Genomic DNA, 25000 nt, shown 5'->3' on the forward strand with positions numbered 1-25000 from the left:
GACTGCGCGTGTCACACTCTGCTCAATCACTGCAGACATGTGATCTGTGACACACAGACATGTGACCTCGTGTGAGCAGTCCCGTCTGTCCCAGTATAATTCATGCTTAGCAATTCCTTCCAATTCCTTTAGAGCAGTTTAAATATCCCATTGAAGACCCTTAATGGTTTTTAAAAGACTCTGCCTTGTGGACCGTTCTAAAAGTTGTTCATGGTAAAAGCATAGCAATGTGTAATAAAGTCCAGTGAAAGCATGGTAAAGCATAGGTAAGCATTGCAGAGCCCAGAAAACAAAAACATGCATGATAAAACTGAACACCTTTATAAGAGCAGAAACAGTAAAACCCCCTCACCTGCCAGCCTGCCTGCAATCTCTTCCTGCAGCTGGACGATCTGGTCCAGGTTGGTGCGAATCCTCCCGACCAGCAGGGGGCGCTGCAGAGTGTCCTGTTCCTTCAGAACCCTCAACTCCACGGAGACCTGCTGACTCACCCGGCTATGCACCTCCCAGACCAGCTGAGGAGACAAACACACCCCCATCAACAGAGCAGAGACTGAGTGTGTGTGTGTGAGAGAGAGAGAGAGAGAGAGCGTCTAGCAGGGGGCGCTGCAGATCCAGAGAGACTTGCTATAACTCTCCATGCTGTACAGGTCAGTACAGCTTCACTGCCTGCTACATCCCACTATGAAAGTCTACATTATAGGGGTGTGCCTCTCTGTCTGCCTGCATTTCATAATAGAGGAGAGAAGCAGCATGACAGTAACCTGTTGGATCCCTGTATGGCACCAGTCTACTGAGGTGTATGATAAGGAGGGGGTGTTGGGAGCCCTTACCTGTATCCAGGTGCTGGTCCTCCTCCCCTGGGACACTCGCAGCTGGGGGAACACCTGGTCCCTCAGCCAGGGCAACACATCCTCCATAACCAGGTTACTGAGAACCTGAGGGGACGGCAGACAGAGAGAGCCCAGGTCAGGGAGCTGAGGACTGGGGAGGAATCAAGGAGACGGGGCTTCTCTCCTCAGAGAGCCACACATGGCTTACTAAACACATCACGCTGTGTAGAAAAGTGTAACACACCACCTACAGGCACTCACCTCCTCCTTTGAGCCCAATGTCAGAACCCTGCTCCCATAGCTGCCCTTCTCCTGCCTGTAAAAGCGAACCGCCTCCAAGAGGGCCTTGGCTTCACAGCTGGGTCTCCTGTGCAGCGCTGCAACAGAGAGATTAAAGAGAATCACTGGCTTGGGGATCAGAGAACCCTCACAGCTGATATAGACAGTTACTGTCAAGATCAGTGAGCTTCATCTATAGAGGGTTATAAGCCCTTTGACAATCCCCTCTCTGTGCCCTTTCAATGCTTACCTGAGCTGTGGTGCCTGACTGCGCTGCCTAGTACTCTGTGCCACCCCCGCTGGTCCTCTCTGGAGCGGGCACATACACACACCGGGGCGCAGTAGGGGTGCAGGAGGAAGACGGGGAACTCAGAGGGGCAAAGGGGCAACTCGCCACCCCCTGGAGAGACAAGACAAACAGACAGGGACTCAGAGGGGCAATGCGCTGTGGCGCGGCAGTGGCAGTAGCTCTGTACCGAGGGGCGGTGGGTGGAATGCGTCTGTGTTGCGGTTTTAGGCTGACTGTGCTCAGCTGGTACCTGTGGTGTAGTGGCAGGACTCCTCCAGTAGGAGGCGGAATTGCTGAGCAGAGGTGCAGATCTGACAGGCTGACAAGAGCAGTGTGGACCGGGCCTGTAAATAGAGGACAAAGGAAGTAACAGGAATGTCAGGTTTCACCTATTTAGCGCCACCTGCTGGGCTGTACTGTGGAATATCTCAGAAAGCTGCGTAGATGTACATGGGGGAACTAGCGGACTGAAGAACAGAAGTGCCGACTGCAAAAATTGAAAAACTAAAAAAAAAAAAAGGATTTTATGTCAAAAGACTGAAAGAAAGGTAATCTCTTATAAAATATACATGGCTTTTGGTTCGTTAGAGACTGCATTGCTGTGTGTGTGGTTTTGTTTCATTCTGTTTAATCAATGCCTAACAAGTTAGAGTATTCAGAGAGTATGAGTTTGATCACAGCCCGAGTAAAAACAGCCACATCACATGGCTCTATGAAAACCTTTTTTGAAAGCGGTTCCCAATCTCATCACGCTGTGACCCCAGTCTCGGAGAAACGCTCTGGTAACAGAGAGACACCAGCCTGTCCTGTCTCTGCTCACCTCTTTGGAGCCATAGCACTCCGCTGTTAAGTCTCTAGTCACCAGCAGATGGCGCTCTTTCCACTTGTGATCCTGGAACAGCAGCAGGGTCCCCTCCCGCGGCACCTCCCCCAGGGGCACGGCATCCTGGGATACAGGAGGAAAGAGACGCCTCACATGTTTCAAAATACCTGGAGAGAAACGCTGTGTGGACTCCCCCCCCCTCACTATCTCTCTGTACCTGTGAGTGCAGCAGCTGTGTGGACTCCCCCCCCTCTCTCTCTGTACCTGTGAGTGCAGCAGCTGTGTGGACTCCCCCCCCTCTCTCTCTGTACCTGTGAGTGCAGCAGCTGTGTGGTCTCCCCCCCTCTCTCTCTGTACCTGTGAGTGCAGCAGCTGTGTGGTCTCCCCCCCTCTCTCTCTGTACCTGTGAGTGCAGAAGCTGTGTGGTCTCCCCCCCTCTCTGCTCCACCTCATTGCGGACGTGCTCCAGATAGGTGGCTGCGCTCTGCCTTTGATAGTGCGGGATGAAGTTCTTCAGCACAGCGACGGTGCGACCTGCAAGAGTTCACAACGACACTCAGACCTGGTTTCCACTGCGTGACCGATCCGACACGACCCGGGTCAGGAGCGAGCCTGGTGCACAGCACGCAATCAGAGAGCAGCCAAAAGAGTGGCATCACCCTAGAGAATGAGCTCAGTGTGCTTCGTAAAGTCCACTGAAAATAACATACTGAATTACACACCGCTTTGCAGCTTTCCATATACTGCCAAAATGTGACATTTCAAAATCTAACATGAAATACTGTTAGATCAGCCGACTGTTAGATCTTCCGGTCGGCTTTTGCAGTATCCTTTTGCAGCTGATTACATGATGTTAAATAAAAGCTCGAAGGTATGTTGGCATGTATTCAATTCTAGGTGATGCAAAGCTGTTGGCGATAGCTGCAGATGGTGTGGTATTAAGAGGCGCTGTGTTTGAGTTGAGGGGGATCGGAGCGTCTTTTTAATCTGTTATGGTTCCAGATATCAATCTTTACAATGAAAATGTTTTGCTATGTGAGGTACAGGGCTGGACAGGATCCCCTGATCAATGGGAGTGCAAAAGCGCTCCAGTTTGTGAAATCATGTTACAGGCTGCAAGCCCTGTCTCTGGAAGACTCTGCGGGCCGATGGAAAGCCCTGGTAAAGCCCAGCTCTGTGTGCGTTTCTGGGCTCCACACAAAGACTTCTCTCAGCTCTGAACTCCGTCCTTCCCGATGGGACGCTGGAGAATGTGACTACAGCCTCCACAGGGGAACAAAACAACAAAACAGTTTGAAATCCTGAAAGAGGGCTTTTGTGCACAAAGAATACCAGCGCTGGGACAGAGTGGGGAGGAAGGCTGGCAGTGAACCAGACTGCAGCCAGAGGCTCTGCTTCTAGTCCTGCTTGTTTTTAAGGCCCTCGTGTGCAGTTCTGTCCTGGCGCTCATAAACCTCCACACAGGGGGACTAGGGGAGTGTGGGGTCAGCAGGACTTTGTAAAGCAATTTTCAAAGTGAAAGATCTGCACATATCAATTTGATACAGTCAGAAACCCATTTAATATATACAATACACTGTGTATATATGTATTGCTATGAAATGCCCACTGTCTGTCACTTTCGAAATCCTTAGGGTGTGTTTTTTCACTGCAGGCCTCTGCGGTCAATGTTTCTATAGCGTTGTGTATAAATCTGTATTGTGAATATGAGAGAACGCTCATCGTATAGCGTGTGGGATGTTTCAGGATAGGATATCAGTGCAAGGTTCCCGCTAGGATCCACAGCTAACTTTGACAAACCTGCTCTCCCCTGAGTGCATGACACACCCTGATGAAGGCACAGGCAAATCACCATTGATCTACAACAGGCTCTGTTTCCTCTAATAACCAGAGTCTGTTTACTAAACAGCACAGCTAGGCAGTTTGCATGAGGCAAGGTCAAACCACAAAGCTGTATCTGTGACACTTCATAAATCTGTATATTAGAGACGCATTCCTTCAATCTATACCCCTCTATCTGTAACACAGCCCCCAACTCTCCCCCCGAACCCCTCTATACTGTAACACAGCCCCCAACTCTCCCTCCGAACCCCTCTATACTGTAACACAGCCCCCGACTCTCCCTCTGTACCCCTCTATACTGTAACACAGCCCCGACTCCCCCTCTGTACCCCTCTATACTGTAACACAGCCCCCGACTCTCCCTCTGTACCCCTCTATACTGTAACACAGCCCCCAACTCTCCCTCAATCTGTACCCCTCTATACTGTAACACAGCCCCCGACTCTCCCTCTGTACCCCTCTATACTGTAACACAGCCCCCGACTCTCCCTCTGTACCCCTCTATACTGTAACACAGCCCCCGACTCTCCCTCTGTACCCTTCTATACTGTAACACAGCCCCGACTCTCCCTCTGTACCCCTCTATATTGTAACTGTCTTGCATCTGCAACAATCCTCACCAAACTTGAAATACTCAATCAAAGCCTGCAGACGTTTGTATTTGACTGTAATTCGATAAATATTTGATAGAAATGTGTTGATCGTTTCAGACAGCGTGTGATGATTGTGGAATGAGGAGAATCCTCTGCACATGGGTTATGTATTAATGTCTCTCTCCGTTACAAAAGGCTCTGTTTCAATGCTTGACCGTAAAATGCCTGCAACCGAAACTTGTCCGAGAGCGTTTGAGTTTGCTTCAGTTTCTCCAGCACAGCAGCTAGTTTTAAACAGCGGTTTTTCACACTTACCTGCTAGGTACTTGCGCTGCTTCGCATCCAAATAGCCGGAATGAAACAGGCCCATTTTAACAGAGGATCAGATATTCCAGTTCTTTTTAGAAATGATTGCTTTCTTTGTTTTTTTTCTCCAGCCTCCTTTCTTCAGCCTCTCAGAGTCAGACCCGACAGCACGGATCGCTCCAGCATTCTCTCTTTACTGGGCAGCGCGAGAGATTCCTTCTCGCTCTTCACAGATACTGTGAGTTTCAGTTTGTCCTGGTGGAATCCATCCGGGCTCAATGTTCTCGGTCCAGCTTCTCTCCCCTGTCCCTGTCCCTGTCTGTCTGGCTTCCTTCCACTCCCCTTCATAGAACCAGTTATCAGCTGTAGTCTTTTCCAGCACTTTCTCCTCTCTCTCTCTCTTCTCAGTATCTGTCTTTGACTTTTCTCTTCCTAAAGTATTACCTACTGTTCCTGTATTGTTTATGTATATATATTGTTCTCTCTCTCTCTCTCTCTCTTCACCCAGGCCACTTTCTCTTCATAAGCTTCCCCCTCTCACAAACCAGCCAGCTTGCTCTCAGCTCAATCTCACGATACTGTCCAGGGACACTGAAGAATACTCTGGCTCCCAGCACCTCCCAGCAGTCTGTCTCTCCCAGTATAATAAACCCACACAGATAAGGCACGGGCACAGTCCCTCTCTCTACAGATCTCTCTGCTGAGTTACTGCAAGCGCTGTTGGCATAACCTGGCTGCCTCTCTCCGTTTCTCTCTCTAGCTGTGACGGCCCTTTCCTCTCACCCGGTTCGAAGTCTCTAGGGGCTGGCAAACAACCGTCACTCCTCCTCATGTGACTGAAACTGAGAAGCATTCATCTGCAGCGCTGTGAGCCCGCAGCATCGGCCACACCAGGGTGACACTGCAGTCCAGTGAGGGGAGCTCTCCCGCTCTCGCCTGCCAGAGAGAAGAGGCCAGCAGGGTCCTTCCTGGGGACCTCCAGCCAAGATGGGAAACGTGCACGGCCCTGACTCTCCCAGCACCCCATGCGGCAATGCCTGGGGGGGTCGCTGGGGGTCCTCTTCTTTAACTGCCAGTGTGACATCACCTGTGCATGCCACCCAAAAGCTACCCGACACCCCCGTTACTTTTCACCCCCTCAAGGGAACCACTAACAGAGTTGTGGCAAAGTATTAAAACCTTTGCATTAAACTGTTTGCCTAAAGCTATCCTGTCCTGTCCTCTACACTAGACACAGGGTCCTCCACAATGAAAGCAAGATATTCCAATAGACCCCCCCCCCCCAGCACCAGGTGCTCGGCTCTCTCCCGGGGGGGAAGCTGTCACGGCCGTGTGGGCTCAGTTCTGTTTTCTGCGTTCAAGTGAAACTCTCAGAGCAGGTGGGTCGGGGGAGAGACTGTGTGTTACAGAGCAGTGAGGCGCTGTGCATCGTGTCTGACTACGCCCTGAGAATAGCGCACTGAAGCATGCAGCCTCTACATACACAGCAGCAGTTTGAACTATGACATGCCCCCCAGTCCGGATTGGCTATGCTGAGCCACACCCTGCAGTCAGTCCCGCGGTGTTCCAGTACCGGTTCCGTGGCACGCTGCCAGTCGCTGGTCACGTAATCAGGAGAAGTCACACTACTCTACCAGTCGATTTATCACCCCCTGCGAGAAAGGATGCTCCCTCCAGTCCAGGGCAGGCTTGAAGCACAGAGACAGAACCGCTCCTTCCCTCCAACACCCCCTGAGAGAAAGGGTGCTTGAAAAAAGAAAGAAAGAACGAATGCAGAAATATTCAGCAATGTGTTTATTACTAATTACACACTGTATTCTGCACCAGTTCACACTCATTTTGTTCATACTGTAGCGCAGACTCCTGTCTTGGTCCTAGTCTGTTAAAACTGAATCACACGCTCAATCTAGTAAAACAGATCTTCACATCCACTCACTGCACAAAGAATCGGTTTTGAAATGTCTGGGTTCGACAGCGCCCCCTGCCAGTGGAATGTGAGCAGTGTGCAGCTCCGTAGTCGTCACAGTGCCCTCTGCTGGTCACAGTGCTGCAGCACAAGTTGGTCTCTCCACACTCAGGGACAGGCTCCCTGCAGCCGGCTCGTCCAGGAACCACAGCAGCTCTCCAGGGGAGGGGAGAACTCGAGCGGCAGGCAAAGCAGGGGCCTCCTTCCCTTCTAGTACTCGCTGTGAGGACAGAGAGGGAGAAGGGAGGGGAGGGAGAGATTATTGTCGATCAGAACCCGTCCAGTACTGCACTTTGATGCAGGGTCGGTGTCTCACCTTGAGCACAGCTGCTTTACTGCCCCCGGTGGTCACGAAGGCGACACAGCGCGCTGCGTTGAGGACTGGCAGGGTCAGGGTGACTCGCTGGGGGGGAGGTTTGGGGGAGTCTTTCAGAGCAGCCACCAACTTCTCACTCTCCTGAAGAGAAGAGCAGATCACAGTTCACAGCCCGGACACCAGGGGGACCTCTTCACAAAAGCATTTCTCTGCGTTTCAGATTGTATTGTGTTGCACAGGCTTCAGTATCACCCATGGGCTTCAGCACACAGTGCAATGCTGCCACGCGCTTGGAAATAAATAAAACACCCGTTTGATATAATATGTGTTTCTTTCAAAACTGTGCAGAACCGTTATTATTTTGGTGTCCTGCTCCTACCTCCAGCAGGGGGTGCTCTGGGAAGAGTGAGCACGTGTGTCCGTCCGGCCCCATGCCCAACAGCAGCAAATCAAACACCGGGATCTCCTCACCTGGGAACGCCTACACAAAGACACGGCCAATAGAAAACGAGCATAGTGACGTCATTCACCAATTGGAAAGCAGCATTTGGAATACTAACGACAGGGGAGAACGATCTTTCTTCTTGTTGTTATCTACAAATACTGTAACGTGCGTCAGGGGCAGCTCAAATCTGGAAGCAGTCAACACAGATCCCAAAACAATACACTGTCCCTGAAAGGCAGCGGGCAGGGTTAAGCAGAGCTGTAACTGTGCAGGTAAAGCGAGAGGCTGGGCTCAGGGCAGCAGTGTCACCTCTCGGAGTTTCGTGGCGTAATCTTCCGCGGCCTCCTCGACAGGCAGCGAGGGGTTAATTGCCAGCACCTGGCTCTCTGGAACGGAGATCTTCGACAGCAGGTTTGTCTGAAAGAGAAACGAGGAAGAGTGGAGGGCAAGCAAGCAAGTCCGTTTTGTTGAATCGAATCTCGTTCTCGCCTGTTTTAGACAGGGCTAGGTGTTTATTAATTGGTTTGCAAAGCACTGTTCAAACTCAGAGAACGTTTAGGACACTCATCAAACAAACGAGCATTAACTTATAAACCTGCATGCGAACACCTACCTTGTAGAGTCTGTCAGGGAGCGTCTGGATCTTCCCTTCCCTTGTAGAGTCTGTCAAGGAGCGTCTGGATCTTCCCTTACCTTGTACAGTCTGTCAGGGAGCGTCTGAATCTTCCCTTACCTTGTACAGTCTGTAAGGGAGTGTCTGAATCTTCCCTTACCTTGTACAGTCTGTAAGGGAGTATCTGAATCTTCCCATACCTTGTACAGTCTATCAGGCAGTGTCTGAATCTTCCCTTACCTTGTACAGTCTGTCAGGGAGCGTCTGAATCTTCCCTTACCTTGTAGAGTCCGTAGCTGCTCTCTGGGTCCTGGAAAGGGACCAGTCTCTCGTCACAGAAGCCCAGCAGCCACTTCCTGCAGTCCAAGCCTGGCACAGCAGGCAGGTCCCGGGACAGCATGGAGATCAGGCTCCCTCCAGAGAGACCCAGCGTGAAGCGGGCTCTCCCAGAACCACAGCTCTCCTGCGCCCGCGCCGCAATGAACCGGGCCAGCGCCGGACCCAGCTCCGAGGAGGAGGGGAACACCAGCACCCGCTGAGAGGAAGCAGCCATGCCAGGACCTGAGGGGCACCCAGGAGAAGGGCGAGGGAAACACGTTTCAAACTAACACATTCATTCTATTTGTGGCAGAAAAGGGGTCATTGACCTCCCTTAGGGAGCGTCGCTAAATTATCCTCCTCTCCTTCTCTCTCTCGTTTTTATCCGTTAGCCTTATATCTGTACTGAGCTATTATATCTATAATAGTTTATAAACAGCTGGTGCAAGTTTAACATGCATTATTTTAACTGGCCAGTAGAAAGTCGAGTTTAATGACTTACATACAAGTCCAAATTATCCGTACTTCATCGCAGGAAGTGTCGCCAAAGGCTTTTGTGTGTTTTTCTGTGAGTTTCATTAATTCACTATAGTCTACTCTTAAACGTGATTTATTCAGGCTACATCAATGCAATTTGCTACGGTCTCAAATAAACACAAGACGTGGTTCAATATCCTACACAAATGAGGCGCATGTTTCTATTTTTACTAACCTGTGCAACGCTTTCTCTCGGGATGGAAACCGCTGACTATTTCACAACGAAACCGTCTAATCTGCAGGGCCAGCTAGTGCAAAAAAATAAAGGCACACTGCGAGCCAATCACACGGTCGAATCTTTCAGCACCGCCCACACAGCCCTGCCCAGCTCATGAATAATTCATAGTGGGCGTGTCACCGCCGCATAAATTATTAAGCAGAAGGTGCCTCCTTTAGATTATATGATGCAAAAAACCGACCCGATAGAACTGCAATCACCGAATTTCACACAAAACGGAGGAATAAAAACTAATATAAATCATTCATTTGATTCATTAAGACTAAACAGATAGTCGGCTGAGTCTGTGAGGCGGAGCAGCTGACTCAAACCCCGCCCACACAGCATTTGATTGGAGCGCTGCCCCTCACCCTGCCGGTGCCTGTCAATACAAAGGAACACGCGTCATTTCCTTCCTCGCGGAGGTCTAGGACTATATAAAGGACAGGACAGTCAATCCCGTGATGCATTTCGGTACTCTAGTACAGGCGCCATTTGTGGAGCCCACTCAGTACTGAATGCATTGGGGCGATGCTGTGCTGCAGCGTCAGCATATACCGGTGCACCAAAATACTGTTAATATAAAGTGAGCGACTGTTATTTATGTGAACTAATGCTTGATTATGTTAAGAAACATTTTACCAGGGCGAGCGAGCTGTTGAAGTGCTCTATGGGCTCCAGGAATGCTCCACTGTTTACTTGTGACATCACTTTCCTATCCTCCTTTATATAGTCCGAGGTTGCTGCAGAGTGAACTGCAGTGACCGAGACAAATCAATCGCTTTGCACGGTTATTATCAATGCATTTGGCAGTCAGGTTAAGCAGTCCAGGATTAGCGCTAGTCAGGGTCAGAACCCTGCCCCTGGTCTTCCTGGATCGTCCCGGGAATTCCAGAGGCCTCGCCGGGATATTAATTGCCAGCACCGTAAACTGATCAAGTTAGATCAATCAGGGTACGATATCACTGCGACAGACGGGCAATAGGAGTGCCTTGTCAGGACCATAGCAGCGATATTATTAATGTTTCCTGTGGGATGAAGAAAGGATTTCGAAAGAGTTTAAACTAAAAAAAATAAACAAAAAAAATAAATAAAAATCAAACTGCTTCTGGAAGCAGAAAACCTGTCCTGTTTAATCTGACTTGTCTTCAGTGCAAGCCCCGCTTGTAGTTTGCAGAATGCATTGACTGCACCGCTGAACACACGTGCTTTTGTATTGAGATCAGTAAAGAAAAACACAAACAGCCCACACAAACTCGCACTAACATTTTAATCAACATTAACTCGTCAGTTAAAAACAGGCACTTAGTCAAATGTGAATGAGAAAAATAAAACAGTCTCCAAGCCTGGCCTGGACTGGAGGGAGCCCCTTTCTCTTAGGGGCGGAGGGAGGGAGGGAGCAGTTCAGTCTCCCTGCCTCAAGCCTGCCCTGGACTGCAGGGAGCACCCTTTCTCTTAGGGGGTGTGAGGGAGGGAGCCCCCTTTCAGTCTCCACACCTCAAGCTCCTAGTAAATGCAAACCCACAGCTTCTTCGAGTTTTAGTGTAATTAGCAAGCATCTCTGTTTGAGACTCTCTCGTTCACTACAGCAGTTTAACTAGCCCTGCAGATTCAAACCCGGAGCTACACCTCCCACCTACACACACCCTTGAACACACTGACCCATCAGTTATATACAGAGAGTGGAAACAGATGAAAGAAACGTTCACCTGTCTTATTAAGAACATAAGAAAGGTTACAATCGAGAGGAGGCCAGTCGGCTCTTCTTGCTCGTTTGGTTGTTGGTATCTTACTGATCCCAGGATCTCATCAAGCCTCTTCTTCAAGGATCCCAGGGTGTCGGCTTCAACAACATCACTGCATTACACAAGCCCTGTACAATGCAAGTGTTGCATCAGCTAACGTTTAAAAAATAATAATAAAAAAAAAAAAAAAAAAACGAGTTAAGAACACAGCATTTAAGAGCCCTTTCATTTAATCAGAATATTTCACAACTTCCTAACGCTGGCACATTTAAAAAAGTAAAAATGATACAAAACAATGTTTTTTTTTTTTTTTAAGGTATAGTCTGTTTCTTGCCGATCATAACAGCAACAGCACGAAGCTTCTCTGAAGAGCAGCTACACAGCGGAACGACTCCCCTCGAGTCCACCAGACTAGACGAGCGATCAGGCTCAGTGCTGCCCTCTTGTGGATACCGATAAAAGTGCACACAAAACATTTTTGCTCCACTTGCGTTAACACGTTAGGGTTCAGTGATTAATATTTTTGTGATCATCTGTCTGTCAGTTTCTATTTTAATGACGTTAACATCTACTTCTTTCCTTCTATCTGCCCGAAGGAAGGAGAGCTTCTTCCGAAAAAGCAACGGCAGTGAAACACGGTCTGTGAGAATATCGTTCTGTACTGAAGTACAGAGCTTACAAAAGCACGTCATGTGACATCTAGGCTCTGGGAACGTGCTATTGCTAGAGAACGCAGCTGTGTTTAAACAGCAGCCTGGGCTGGCTACCTTCTCCAGTGTCTTCTTGCTGTTTAGAATCACTTTGTGTTTGGGAGGCCATGTGGTCCAGAGGTTAAAGTCCAGGGCTTGTAACCAGAAGGTTCAAATCCCACCGCTGCCACCAACTGACTCACTGTGTGACCCTGAGCGAGTCACTTGACCACCTTGTGCTCCGTCCTGCAGATGAGATGTTAAATAATGCACAGTTCACAGCCTGCCTCAGCAAAGCGCTTGTGACGGTGGTCCACTATGAAAGGCGCTATATAAAAATAAAGATGTTATTACATTATTATGTATCCTTTGAGTGTGCCAGGTGCCTTGCCAGTAGGGGGCGCTGTAGAGCGATGAGGAGAAACAGTCGCTGCTCACAGTACCTCCCCGACCTGTGGCAGTGCCAGTGTGTGTGTGTATTTTGGATTTCTTCCATCGGGGGCAGTGTTGCACTGGGGGCATGCTAATGCTGACACTCTGGTGTTCCCACTGTTCTCAGAGAGAAGATGCGTTTGCGAAGCAATACAGAGGTCAAGGGGAGGGTTAAACTTCAGGGATGAACGACAAACACAAAGCGACACACAGTGACTCTAAACAACACAAACCATTGCTTAAGACAGCTGTGTTACTCGATGAACTCTTTGAATTGCACTTGAGATACAAGGTTCGCAGGGGGGCGGTATTTAGCACGTATCGATGGGAAAGCAGGCCGGGGTCATGGGAAACTAATTTGCCGGGGGTCAGTGTGGCTGAGCGCCCCAGCCTGGCTCTCACACAGAGACCCGCCCCTCCACTATGGCGCTGTGCAGACTCTCGTCCAGGGGATCGTAGCGCCCCGCCCGCGAGTTCAGGAAGTAGATCTGGTCGGGGGAGTGGCGGGGGTCAAACCCCTCCTTCTGTAAACGCGTCTTCTGGATCTTGTAAGTGCCTGGAGGGGAACAGAGAGGGGGGGGGCGTCACATGATAAACGCGGGACATCTTCATTTGAAATGAACACACAGGCGGTGAGCCTGCGGGACGGAGAGAGCCCTACTTGTGGTGGCCACTTCGGGGGAGATTCTCAGGAAGACGGGCCGGGCGTACGGGGGCAGAACCTTCTGGATCTCTGTGTAGAACTGAGCCGGGTCGAAGAGACCGTCCTGCACTGCGATAGAGACCATGCCTGCCTTCCCTTCCACACCTAGACAAGAGAGATCAAACCTTCATCCTACAGCGCTGGCCACACATTTAACAATCGCGTACAATTTCCACGCGAGTTCATTCTACAGGCTGATGCTAAACTCTGTGCCACGGCTGTAGTTGTGGTTCAGGGGCCCCCCCTACCTGGCACTGGGACCCCGTACACGGCCACGTCGGCCTGGTTGAGCAGGGAGCTCAGGGTCCCCTCCACCTCCGTGGTGGAGACGTTCTCCCCTCGCCAGCGGAACGTGTCCCCACTGCGGTCCTGGAAATACATGTAGCCCAGCTCGTCCATTACCAGCACGTCTCCTGAGAGACAGAGACAAGAGACAGAGGGCAAGAGAGAGAGAGATGGAGGGCAAGAGAGAGGGGGAGAGAGACAGAGAGAGAGAGACAGAGCGGGAGAGAGAGAGAGCAAGAGAGAGAGCGAGAGAGACAGAGAGAGACGGAGACTATTAGTCTATTAAAATTGGCTTCAAAATGAAAGCAGTGAATAATCACAACAATTGTTATGTCGCTAAAATACCAATTCCAATTCCTTCAAAGGGATTAGAGTTGGAATTGAAATTGATTTTAAAAAGGAACTGGAATTGATTATAAAGGTTGCGGTCCTGGCTATTTGCAGAAGGACAGAGTGCTGACCTGAGAGGTAGGCTGTGTCTCCCTGTTTAAACACGTTGTTGCAGATCTTCTTGCTGGTCGCTGCCTCGCTGGCGTAGCCGTCAAACCTGCGCAGGGGGTCCTGCTGATTGATCTGACCCACCAGCAACCCGGGCTCTCCTGCAGACACACAGAGAGACCGTCACACACAGAGAGAGACCGTCACACACACAGAGAGAGACCGTCACACACACAGAGAGAGACCGTCACACACAGAGAGAGACCGTCACACACACAGAGAGACCGTCACACACACACACACAGAGAGAGACCGTCACACACACACAGAGAGACCGTCACACACACACAGAGAGAGACCGTCACACACACACAGAGAGAGACCGTCACACACACAGAGAGACCGTCACACACACAGAGAGAGACCGTCACACACAGAGAGAGACACACACAGAGAGAGACCGTCACACACACACAGAGAGAGACCGTCACACACAGAGAGAGACCGTCACACACACACAGAGAGAGACCGTCACACACACACAGAGAGAGACCGTCACACACAGAGAGAGACCGTCACACACACAGAGAGAGACCGTCACACACAGAGAGAGACCGTCACACACACACAGAGAGAGACCGTCACACACAGAGAGAGACCGTCACACACACAGAGAGACCGTCACACACACACAGAGAGACCGTCACACACACAGAGAGACCGTCACACACACAGAGAGAGACCGTCACACACACAGAGAGACCGTCACACACACAGAGAGAGACCGAGAGAGACCGTCACACACACACAGACCGTCACACACACAGAGAGACCGTCACACACACAGAGAGACCGTCACACACACAGAGAGAGACCGTCACACACACAGAGAGACCGTCACACACACCTTCACACACAGAGAGAGACCGTCACACACACAGAGAGAGACCGTCACACACAGAGAGAGACCGTCACACACACACCAGAGAGACCGTCACACACACAGAGAGACCGTCACACACACAGAGAGAAAGGCTCACACACACACACACACGCTCCTCCCTCACCAGGTGCGCAGGGCACACTCAGCCCGTCCTGGCCTCTGATCAGCTCCATGGTTTCCTCGTTCACCTTGACCAGTCGGATGGGGTAGACATTGGGCAGGATCCTGCTGTTGAAGCCACACGATCCCACCTGAGTGAAAAACACAGCCCTGTCCAAACCAGAGGCAAAAACACAGCCCTGTCCACACCAGAGGGGAGGGGGGGGGAGGAGGGGGAGGGGGAAGGGAGGGGAGGGGGAGGGGGGGAGGAGTGAGAGGGGGGCGCTCACCTTCCCGTCCATGTTGGCGATGCTGCAATTGCACTCTGTGGCCCCGTAGAACTCCCCCACTTGCTTGATGTTGAATCTCTGAGTGAAGGCCTCCCACACGCTGGGTCTCAGCCCGTTCCCTACAGCCAGCCTCACGCGGTGCCTGTTCTCCTGGGCCCAGCGGGGCTGGCTCAGCAGGTACCGGCAGATCTCCCCGATGTACTGCACCACCTGCAGAGACCACCAGGGGTCAGCATAAAGCAGGGCTCTGTCCGTTAGGGAAACGCTTCTGTGATGCCACCCCTTTGAACTGATTCATTTTCCAATTCAACTAAAAACTGTGTCAGGGGAGAGAGCGGAGGAGGAGGGAGAGAGAGAGAAGAGGGGGACAGAGGAGAGAGAACGAGAGAGAAAGCGAGAGAGGAGAGGAGAGAGAGGGGTAGCGATGGTACTTACAGTGCAGTCGTATTTGATGCAGTCCTCCCAGAATTTGCTGGCTGAGAATTTCTTTTTGATGACAACAGTGAGACCGTTGATCAGACACTGCCCCACTCCCATGATGTTCCCTGAGAGGCAGAGGAGACAGGGAGAGCAGCCGGAGTCAGAGAAGTGAGACCAACAGCATGGCTTAGCAGGCAGGCTGGCAGGCAGGGAGACAGGGAGGGAGGCAGGCAGGGAGGGAGACAGGCAGGGAGGGAGACAGGCAGGGAGGGAGACAGGGAGGCAGGCACGCAGGCAGGCAGGGAGACAGGCAGGGAGGGAGGCAGGCAGGGAGACAGGCAGGCAGGCAGGGAGGGAGACAGGCTGGCAGGCAGGGAGGGAGACAGGCCCCCAGGCAGGCAGGGAGACAGGCTGGCAGGGAGGCAGGCAGGGAGACAGACAGACAGTCAGGGAGGCAGGCAGGGAGACAGGCAGGCAGGGAGACAGGCAGGCAGGCAGGGAGACAGGCTGGCAGGCAGGCAGTCAGGTAGGCTGGCAGGGAGACAGGCTGGCAGTCAGGTAGGTAGGCAGGTAGGGAGAGAGGGAAGCAGGCAGGCAGGGAGGCAGTCAGGGTACCTGCAGAGTGGTAGAGAGGGAGCAGTCGTACAGCACGTCATCATGACGCATTCCAAAGGAGTGGTACCCGAAGGCAGCGATGCGGTAATACCTGCGGTGGGGGGGGGTGGGGGTGGGGGGGGGTCACAGACAGCAGCACTCTTCCAGCACTCTTTAGAATCGGGAAGATTGTCACAGCTCTATTAAAAGGATGCCAGTACAGTGGAGGCCGAGACTCACCTGCTGTGCACTACAATGGCTGCTTTGGGCATGCCGGTGGTACCAGACGTGTAGACATAAAAGAGGCGATCTGGAGGAGAGGGAGGGGGAGAGGGAGGAGAGGGAGAGAGGGGGAGAGGGAGGGGAGAGAAGGTAAGTTTCTGCTCAAACATTCATATCAGAAGTGGGAAAGACACTTTGCCTGGTTATTGATTCTGCTCACAAACGGTGGGCAATGTTTTTGTTTTACTGGTAAAGAAGTTGTGGCTCCTTGTCCATGCTTCTTTATCAGGGGCTCAGACTGCACCGCACACCTGTTGGAGTTGAATATCTATTTGTGAGCCGGTTCAAGATTCAACACCCTGCAAACACTGCATCGGTCAGCACTCCTGTATAACACTCCCGAAGAACCATTTCACGCTGCAATTTCACCTGGGCACACCAGGGGGAGCAGCGCTCTATTTACGGTGGCAGTGAATGCAGAACGGGAGCTGTTTGTTATGAAGGAGGAGAGCAGGTGTGAAGGGTTAACGGCACAACAACGCCATGCCTGGGTGTGTGTGTGTGTGTGTGTGTGTGTGTGTGTGTGTGTGTGTGTGTGTGTGTGTCAGTGTGTGTGTGTCAGTCTTCCAGCGCTGTGTCCCAGTATGAGAGACCCAGTGTGGAGTCTTCCAGCGCTGTGTCCCAGTATGAGAGACCCAGTGTGGAGTCTTCCAGCACTGTGTCCCAGTATGAGAGACCCAGTGTGGAGTCTTCCAGCACTGTGTCCCAGTATGAGAGACCCAGTGTGGAGTCTTCCAGCGCTGTGTCCCAGTATGAGAGACCCAGTGTGTCGTCTTCCAGCGCTGTATCCCAGTATGAGAGACCCAGTGTGTCCACCTAGTGATCTGTCTGAATCCTAAGAGACTCTTATATAAGCAAGAGACAGAGATTACACAGCACAAGCCAAACTAGACTTACGCAACACTCAATGGAAAACAGCTCTAGAAGAATCTTATTATTAGAACAGACTGCGCTGCTCCTTTAAATCCTTCGAGACGCAGAGGGACAGGCCACACTTAACTGGGCTCTGACTGGGCACAGAGAAGTGGGGTGATTGAGCCAGCGTGCCAGGCCTGTGTGTGAGAGAGTGTGCGTGAGACAGTGTGTGTGTGTGTGAGAGTGTGTATGTGTGAGAGTTTGAGTGTGTGTGTGTGTGTGTGTGTGTGTGTGTGTGTGTGTGTGTGTGTGTGTGAGTGTGTATGTGTTTGTGTGTGTGTGAGTGTGTGTATGCGAGTGTGTGAGTGTTTGTGTGTATTGTTAAGAAGGCTCTCATGTGCTGGCACTGTGCTACAGCATGATTGTGATGAAACTGGGGAAAAGGTCAAACTGAGGTACATGAACCATCCAGAGCTATCCAGAACACTGCCTGACCAAAACCTTACCAGCAATTCACAAGAAACACTTTGACTTGGGTTTCAAAACCTTCCCAACAATTCACAAGAAACCCTTTGACTTGGGTTTCCTGCGCTGCTTTGCTCCTGCAGTGAAGACAGGCTGCAGTGTTTAAGGGTTTGGTGCTGCTCTCATATCAAGTGTACAGCGGGTTTCTCACAGGCTGGGCAGTGTCTGCTCTGTTGTAAACACACAAAGGCTGGAAGAGAAGAATGGGTTTCAGAAGCTGCCCTTAGCAACAGTACAGATCAATGGTCTTGAGAGCAACGGGTTTAACCCATTAAGTGCCACTCATTCAGGACAGGCTATTTCCTCATTATTTTGGAGCGTTAACTGGCCTCTCCATGTTATTTAAATGTTCTCTTTAACTATATTCTTATGATAACTTACTTGCATTTTGTTCACTGCAGAAATTCTAAATGTTGCTATTATTAATTCAGCAATTATAGCCCTTGAAATGCTTTTATGACGCCTCAGTATAAAACAAGAAACCGAAGCCTAGAACATGAGAATTTCTTGGCGATTTCCTCAAACAGAAACGTATTTGGTACTTTACCTGGTCAAGAGTTTGTTTAAGAGGAACTGCAATAAAACAGCAGGCCTGGCTAGAAAAAAAAGATCAATCTTGTGATACATTTTTTTTTTTTTTTTTTTTTAATGTAAAAGCTATTACCCTCCAGCAGAACGAGTATCCGTAGCAACCTAGAGTTCGCAGTATTCTGGGGTGTTTTCGATCTTCAGCTCACAGTAATGAGGCTAATTATAGGAGCTGAATCACAGGCAGTGTGTAGGCCTGCTGTTCTCAGGCTGGAATTGTGTCTGTCAAAGTGTGGCTGTGTGGCTGAGAGGGGCGGGGGGGACTAGGGGAAAGGTTACATTCCGAGCGAGTGCCTGCTGGTTTGTGGAGAGAGAGAGAGAGAGAGAGAGAGAGAGAGAGAGAGAGAGAGAGAGAGAGAGAGAGAGAGAGAGAGAGAGAGAGAGAGAGAGAGAGACTCCTGAGGAGAGGAGTTCCCTACTCTTCAGAGAGAAGAGCTCCGCCCTCTACCCAACTCCTGATCACAGAGAGCCCCCCCCTCTACCCAACTCCTGATCACACAGAGAGAGAGAGAGAGAGGAGACAGAGAGAAGGAGAGAGAGAGAGAGAGAGAGAGAGAGAGAGAGACAGACAGAGACCCAACTCCTGATCACAGACAGCTCCCCCCTCTACCCAACTCCTGACAGACAGGAGAGGAGAGAGAGAGAGAGAGCTCCCCCCCTCTGGACCCAGAGAGAGAGAGAGAGACAGCTCCCCCCTCTACCCAACTCCTGATCACAATGTGGTTCTCTCTTGAACCAGCTCCCCCCCTCCTTGTCCAGCTCCCCCCTCTACCCAACTCCTGATCACACACAGCTCCCCCCTCTACCCAACTCCTGATCACACACAGCTCCGCCCTCTACCCAACTCCTGATCACACACAGCTCCGCCCTCCATCCAACTCCTGATCACACACAGCTCCGCCCTCTACCCAACTCCTGATCACACACAGCTCCCCCCTCTACCCAACTCCTGATCACACACAGCTCCGCCCTCTACCCAACTCCTGATCACACACAGCTCCGCCCTCTACCCAACTCCTGATCACACACAGCTCCGCCCTCCACCCAACTCCTGATCACACACAGCTCCGCCCTCCACCCAACTCCTGATCACACACAGCTCCCCCCTCTACCCAACTCCTGATCACACACAGCTCCGCCCTCTACCCAACTCCTGATCACACACAGCTCCGCCCTCTACCCAACTCCTGATCACACACAGCTCTCGAGGCTTTGGTCTTCGACAGAATAGCTCTGTGTTTAAACCTCTCTCACTGGACTGCATGGAGTGTGATTGCTCAATAAGGTTTCAGGTAATTCAGTTATTCTTACTCTCTTACGTGTATTGAAGGGCTCTCTGGTACGCTGTGTGCAGCGTGTCGAAGGGCTCTCTGGTACGCTGTGTGCAGCGTGTCGAAGGGCTCTCTGGTACGCTGTGTGCAGCGTGTCGAAGGGCTCTCTGGTACGCTGTGTGCAGCGTGTCGAAGGGCTCTCTGGTACGCTGTGTGCAGCGTGTCGAAGGGCTCTCTGGTACGCTGTGTGCAGCGTGTCGAAGGGCTCTCTGGTTCACTCACCGTTGAAGCCCTTGCTGTGTGTGACTGGGGGAGGCAGTCTGGAAGCCGAGGCCAGCAGAGGATCCAGGGGTTTCGCTCCGATCTGAAGCAGTTGATCAGGGCTGAGATCTCCAGTACAGAGGCACAGCATGTCTTTACTGAGGGACTCTCTCACCTCCCACACCGCTGAGAGAGAGAGAGAGAGAGAGAGGAGACACAGAGAGAGTCCAGTCTGAGATTGTTAAGAGTGAGCCACTTACCTCCCACACTGCAGAGAGAGAGAGGGAGAGTGTCTAACAGAAACATAACAGAACACACGCCAAAGAAACCACAGCACATGAATCAAATCAAATACTCACTTTGATTGCAACTTAATTGGCAGCTTTCCTCTCTCACACACTCGCTCTTTTTTCTCTGAATGCTTTTCACTTGTACAGTTTTTAACACAAAGCCACAGCACTGTTTCTCGCACACAAGAAGAACTCAATTCAAATAATCAGGTGTCACTTAAACCCCCAAGACTAGACTAATTATCTGGGCTGGACTGTTTTCCCAAAGCATTTGACAGTGTAAAAATGGGTATTTCAAGCTAAGCACCATCCTTCAGAAACAGGAATTACACAGGGGAACTACATATTAAAAAATACAGCCTTATTGATTACAGACAGACAGACAGACAGACAGACTCCTCTCACCCTCTGCTAGCTCCGCCCCAAAGATGACAGCCCGCGCCCCGGACACGCCCACGCAGTGCAGCAGCGAATCCCGTCGCAGGTTGAAGTTGATGAGGGCGGCCTCCACGCCCACCTTTGCCATGCCCAGCCACAGAGCCACGAAGAGGGGCCGGCTCTCCATGAACACAGCCACCACGGCTCCAGGAGCCAGTCCCAGGGACAGCACGAGCTGGGCCACCCCGTTGGACAGCTCCTCCAGCTGGGAGAAGCTCCACACCTCCCCGGTGCCCTCCTGGATCAGGGCGGGCTTGCCCGGGTGCCTGCGGGCCGTGGCGCTGAAGATGGAGGGGATCGTGCTGCCAGCCCGGAGGTGTCTGTAGAGGGAGAACTTGACCCGGAGGAGCACATACAGGCCGCTGTGGAGGAAAACAGCGAAGGCCTGCAGGGTTAGACATCTGGAGATGCAATGTAATAATCCTTGCACTTGAAATGGCAGTGCTGAGAAAGCCCAGCCAGCAGAAAGCTGCCGCTGTGCCACGCAGCGTGTCCCTGTGTGTGTTTGTACTCACATGAGGTCTCTCTTGGCAGTCTTGACCACGATGCGGAGGTAACGCCAGCCCCCAGTGCCCAGGTAGACCCCCAGGCTGACGGCCAGACCCCAGGACCAGTGGACCCCGAGGAGACGGAGCAGGCTGAGAGAGCCCATGGACAGGGAGGCGCTGGCCAGACCCCGCATCCTGAATCGGGACACAAGAGTTACGGGTCGGGTCAACACCTGTCCCTGCTTCCCCTGGATCGTCCCGGCTTCCCAACATGCCTTCCCTGGACGCTGCGAGGGTCTGAATCTTACCCCGTTCTGAATCTTCTGCTTCCACATCGTGCGTGTAGATCACTACAGCAACACCGCAAGCTAGAGCAATCAGGATGCAACAGACTCACAATATTACCTGGCTGTCAATACCACTGGACTGGTATTAACAGTGTTACCTGCTGGATGTCTACAGAGTTTAAATATTCATTTGCCAGACTTGTTTTGCAGGGTGAGGGAGGGTGTGCCGTCACTTTGACTTTCCCTCAACCTGTCCACACACGCTCACTCTCCGTTCTTGCTTTACTATACATACTGACACACACACACACACATCCGCACAACTAATGCCCTTCACACAACTTTAAAAACGTCGATGTATCAAAGAAGTGCGCGTTTTATTACGCGTTTGTTTATCAGACACATTTATCCAAGGCGACTTACAGAGAGCAGGGTGTGTGAGCCGTGCATCAGCTGCAGAGTCACTTACAACAACGTCTCACCCCAAACACCGGAGCACAAGGAGGTGAAGCGACTCGCTCAGGGTCCCGCACAGTGAGTGAGCCGGGATTTGAACCTCCTGGTTACAAGCCCCTTTCTTTAACCCCAGGACCAGTCTCCATTTCCAACGTATTAGCCTACTAGCGCGCAATCCACGTCAATATAACCCTAGAACCAGACTCTCGGCTTTGTGGTTCAGCTCTCCAGTCCACCGGTCGTACCAGCCCCGGTACTACTCCGTTGATAAGCCGCGTTCAGGCACCTACCTGACGGGTTTATTGCTGTCCTTTCCGATGGTGGTGGTGTCCGGTCTCCCCCGGGTCACAGAGCCGCCCTGCCCGCTGCCCTACTCTGCAGCGCCCGCTTCTTGTTGATGCCCGATTTGCTTATTAATAATGTCCGATTGCAGATTTAAGAAACAAAGTTTTCCTGCAAAGTCCAGCTGCAGTCTTCATCCGACTCCGGGTTGGAGCGTTTCTTTTTTTTTTTTTTCTTCTGGGAGTAATGTAGCGTTAGCTGCTCTCTCTAACTCACTTTCTCCGCCCCGCTTGCTCGGCTGCTCGCCCCCAATCCGCATTGTCCAAAGCAGCGTCGCCGCCCCTAGACTGATTCTATTGGCCAGTGTTACTCCCTCACCGGCCCGTCATAGGCGGACGAGTTTAGAACGGGCGTGTTGTCCGCCGCGGGTGCTTATGGGAGTTGTAGTTTTCAGACAGAGCCGCGTTATGTGGGATTGAGGCGCCACTTGTCAGTCACTGTCAATCAAGCTATTTGAGGATTCCCCCCTCACTCTGACCGGGACTCGACAGCAAACACACCACAAACATTTCGGTCTTAATTTTTTTTTTTTAATTGTTACAAGCATGTATTAAAACACTTATATATATATATATAACAACATACAATATGAAATATGAAATATATAACATATACAATATGAAAAAGAAAATAAATAGAAAGAACGTCGTCACCAAACGTTCAAAAAGAATCATTGTGAAAAAATATTAACATCTGTTGTGTGTACAGTGCAATTCTTATTTGTGAATGAATGGCTGAGTTCCACATTTACAAAGCTTCTGCTAATAGCGTTAGTGCGCGTTCTCTTCACTATCTCCAAGCAGAGGCGAGAATGTTATAAGAAACACTGACCCCTTGTGGAAGTGTCCTGCAATGAAAATATAACGCGTGGAATCTGTAATGTGGGGCAATTTCTGGAAAACGCTAACATACATATATATAAAATCAGCTACATCCTGGTACTTATTCATGTCCCGCGCTGTAGATCACATGCTCCCGTTTCATTTCGACCTCTGGAGTGTACCTGACCTACAGCAAAGGAAGTGGCTTGGCGTTGGGACCCAGCGGCACGTTTGTATGTTGCAGTGTTTGAAATATACGGCCCTATTAACAGAAATTAAAGAAGTCAAATAAAGTCTATTTTTAGGACTAATATACAGGTTGGAATTGTGGCGTCCCCTGCAAAGGGAACCCGTGAAATTCCTTCTGGAGAGTCCGAGTTCTGCTTCAGGTCGAGCACACGCAGAACCACGCGAATCATCCACTCTGCTGGCGCGATAAAGCAGCTGCAGCTGCAGAACACACGCGGGCTGCAGCCGGTTTAACTTTAGCAGCTTCGCACAGCAAACTGAAGCGCAAGAACGCTTTGCTATGCAACATTAAAATAACCAACGTATCACACAGCTCTGAAAAACAGAGCTTTTTATGGAAGTGTTAAAAAAAAAAAAAAAAAAAAAAAAAAAAGCTTTTTTTTTCCCCTTTTAAAAAGTCCACAAACAATGGAGTCACGCAACTCTGTTCGCGAGTCAGATTCAGACCCCACGGTGAACCAGTCCTGTGGTGGCGAACGAGCTTCAAGAGGTGGCTTTAGCGCCCTCTTGTATTCACAGCAGAGCGAAGCCGTGGACAGTCTCAAGAGCTGAAGCCTCTACATCTGGGACTCCCCCGTGTCTTGCTGGCTCTTCATCCCCTACAAGACGACACAGAGCAGTGAGGAACAGCATCCCCTCTCTAGCGCCCTCCATGGGACTCCCACTGCAGAGCAGTGTCACCCATTCCAGTTTTAATACCAGCTCGGTTGGTAGCAGAGTGCACAGGTAACAAGCTCAGGTGGGTGTTATTAAACTCACCGTAAAAACCAGGAATAGATCAAACTGTCATGCAACGGGAGTTTATCAAACAACCACCCCTCCTCCACCCCTCTCTCTTGCTTTCCCCCACCCCTCTCGCTTGCTCTGCCCCCACTCCCTTCATCCACCCCTCTCTCTTGTTCTGCCCCCACTCCCCTCATCCACCCCTCTCTCAGTGTACCTGTGAGCTGGCAGACTGGCTTGTGCTGCTGAACTCAGCGTACTTCTTGGAGCTGCATGCAGTGGAGAGCAGGTTCCTGTAGTCATCCCGAACCTGGACAGGGAGTGCAAGATACCGTTAGTAAAGTAGACTAGCTTATGCCTTCATCAGCGTGACACTGAAAGAGACTGAGTCTCCAGGCAGAGGTTTGGACTCATGGCTTCATCAGTGTGACACTGGAAGAGACTGAGTCTCCAGACAGAGGTTTGGACTCATGGCTTCATCAGTGTGACACTGGAAGAGACTGAGTCTCCAGACAGAGGTTTGGACTCATGGCTTCATCAGTGTGACACTGGAAGAGACTGAGTCTCCAGACAGAGGTTTGGACTCATGGCTTCATCAGTGTGACACTGGAAGAGACTGAGTCTCCAGACAGAGGTTTGGACTCATGGCTTCATCAGTGTGACACTGGAAGAGATTGAGTCTGCAGGCAGAGGTTTGGACTCATGGCTTCATCAGTGTGACACTGGAAGAGACTGAGTCTGCAGACAGAGGTTTGGACTCATGGCTTCATCAGTGTGACACTGGAAGAGACTAAGTCTGCAGGCAGAGGTTTGGACTCATGGCTTCATCAGTGTGACACTGGAAGAGACTAAGTCTGCAGGCAGAGGTTTGGATGGCACTCTCAGCTCACCTGCTTGCAGAGCAGGCAGTGCATGATGAAGATGAAGACTCCCTGGAAGCTGTTGAGCACAGTGAAGATGTAGGACATGGCGAGGCTGCGCGAGTCAAACTGGAAGCAGCCAAATATCCACATGAGACCCAGGATACAGAGCTGAGCCATTGCAGTGCTGGTGAACATCCTGCACACAAACAACACAAAGCAGGAGTGTTACTGGAGAGACTGGGATAG

The 25000-nt window shown here is 51.0% G+C and overlaps 4 protein-coding genes across 4 annotated transcripts; all 4 read right to left on the minus strand.

The window, feature by feature from the left end:
* Window positions 1-6: 6 nt before the first annotated feature.
* Window positions 7-6244, minus strand: LOC121310813 (protein Niban 1-like; the record flags this gene model as incomplete). Its single annotated transcript, XM_041243732.1, has 9 exons — window positions 4975-6244; window positions 2628-2758; window positions 2222-2347; window positions 1652-1745; window positions 1363-1512; window positions 1095-1210; window positions 834-938; window positions 353-515; window positions 7-44 (listed from the first exon to the last, which is right to left on the minus strand). Coding segments are annotated over exons 1-9 (978 nt in total), but the record flags the coding sequence as incomplete, so codon positions are not given.
* Window positions 6245-6744: 500 nt separating this feature from the next.
* On the minus strand, window positions 6745-9439 carry pgls (6-phosphogluconolactonase). The gene is made up of 6 exons (XM_041243733.1): window positions 9336-9439; window positions 8586-8866; window positions 8002-8109; window positions 7627-7728; window positions 7248-7388; window positions 6745-7151 (listed from the first exon to the last, which is right to left on the minus strand). Exons 2-6 carry the CDS (start codon window positions 8856-8858, stop codon window positions 7005-7007), a joined length of 771 nt encoding a protein of 256 aa, XP_041099667.1. The 5' UTR covers window positions 8859-8866; window positions 9336-9439; the 3' UTR covers window positions 6745-7004.
* A 2658-nt stretch (window positions 9440-12097) lies between these two features.
* Window positions 12098-22339, minus strand: slc27a1a (solute carrier family 27 member 1a). Its single transcript, XM_041243731.1, is given in 14 exon segments — window positions 12098-12799; window positions 12905-13051; window positions 13195-13359; window positions 13693-13830; window positions 14737-14863; window positions 15002-15211; window positions 15437-15546; window positions 16037-16057; window positions 16060-16127; window positions 16256-16325; window positions 19819-19983; window positions 20493-20887; window positions 21041-21208; window positions 22047-22339. Coding segments are annotated over 13 exon segments (1941 nt in total). The 5' UTR covers window position 21208; window positions 22047-22339; the 3' UTR covers window positions 12098-12641.
* Window positions 22340-22744: 405 nt separating this feature from the next.
* Window positions 22745-24973, minus strand: LOC121310815 (adhesion G protein-coupled receptor E5). The gene is made up of 3 exons (XM_041243734.1): window positions 24782-24973; window positions 24109-24201; window positions 22745-23767 (listed from the first exon to the last, which is right to left on the minus strand). The coding sequence occupies exons 1-3, from the start codon at window positions 24947-24949 to the stop codon at window positions 23726-23728; spliced, it is 303 nt and encodes a 100-aa protein (XP_041099668.1). The 5' UTR covers window positions 24950-24973; the 3' UTR covers window positions 22745-23725.
* Window positions 24974-25000: the final 27 nt, after the last annotated feature.

Source organism: Polyodon spathula, unplaced genomic scaffold, assembly GCF_017654505.1.
Source record: "Polyodon spathula isolate WHYD16114869_AA unplaced genomic scaffold, ASM1765450v1 scaffolds_2598, whole genome shotgun sequence".
NCBI lineage: Eukaryota > Metazoa > Chordata > Actinopteri > Acipenseriformes > Polyodontidae > Polyodon > Polyodon spathula.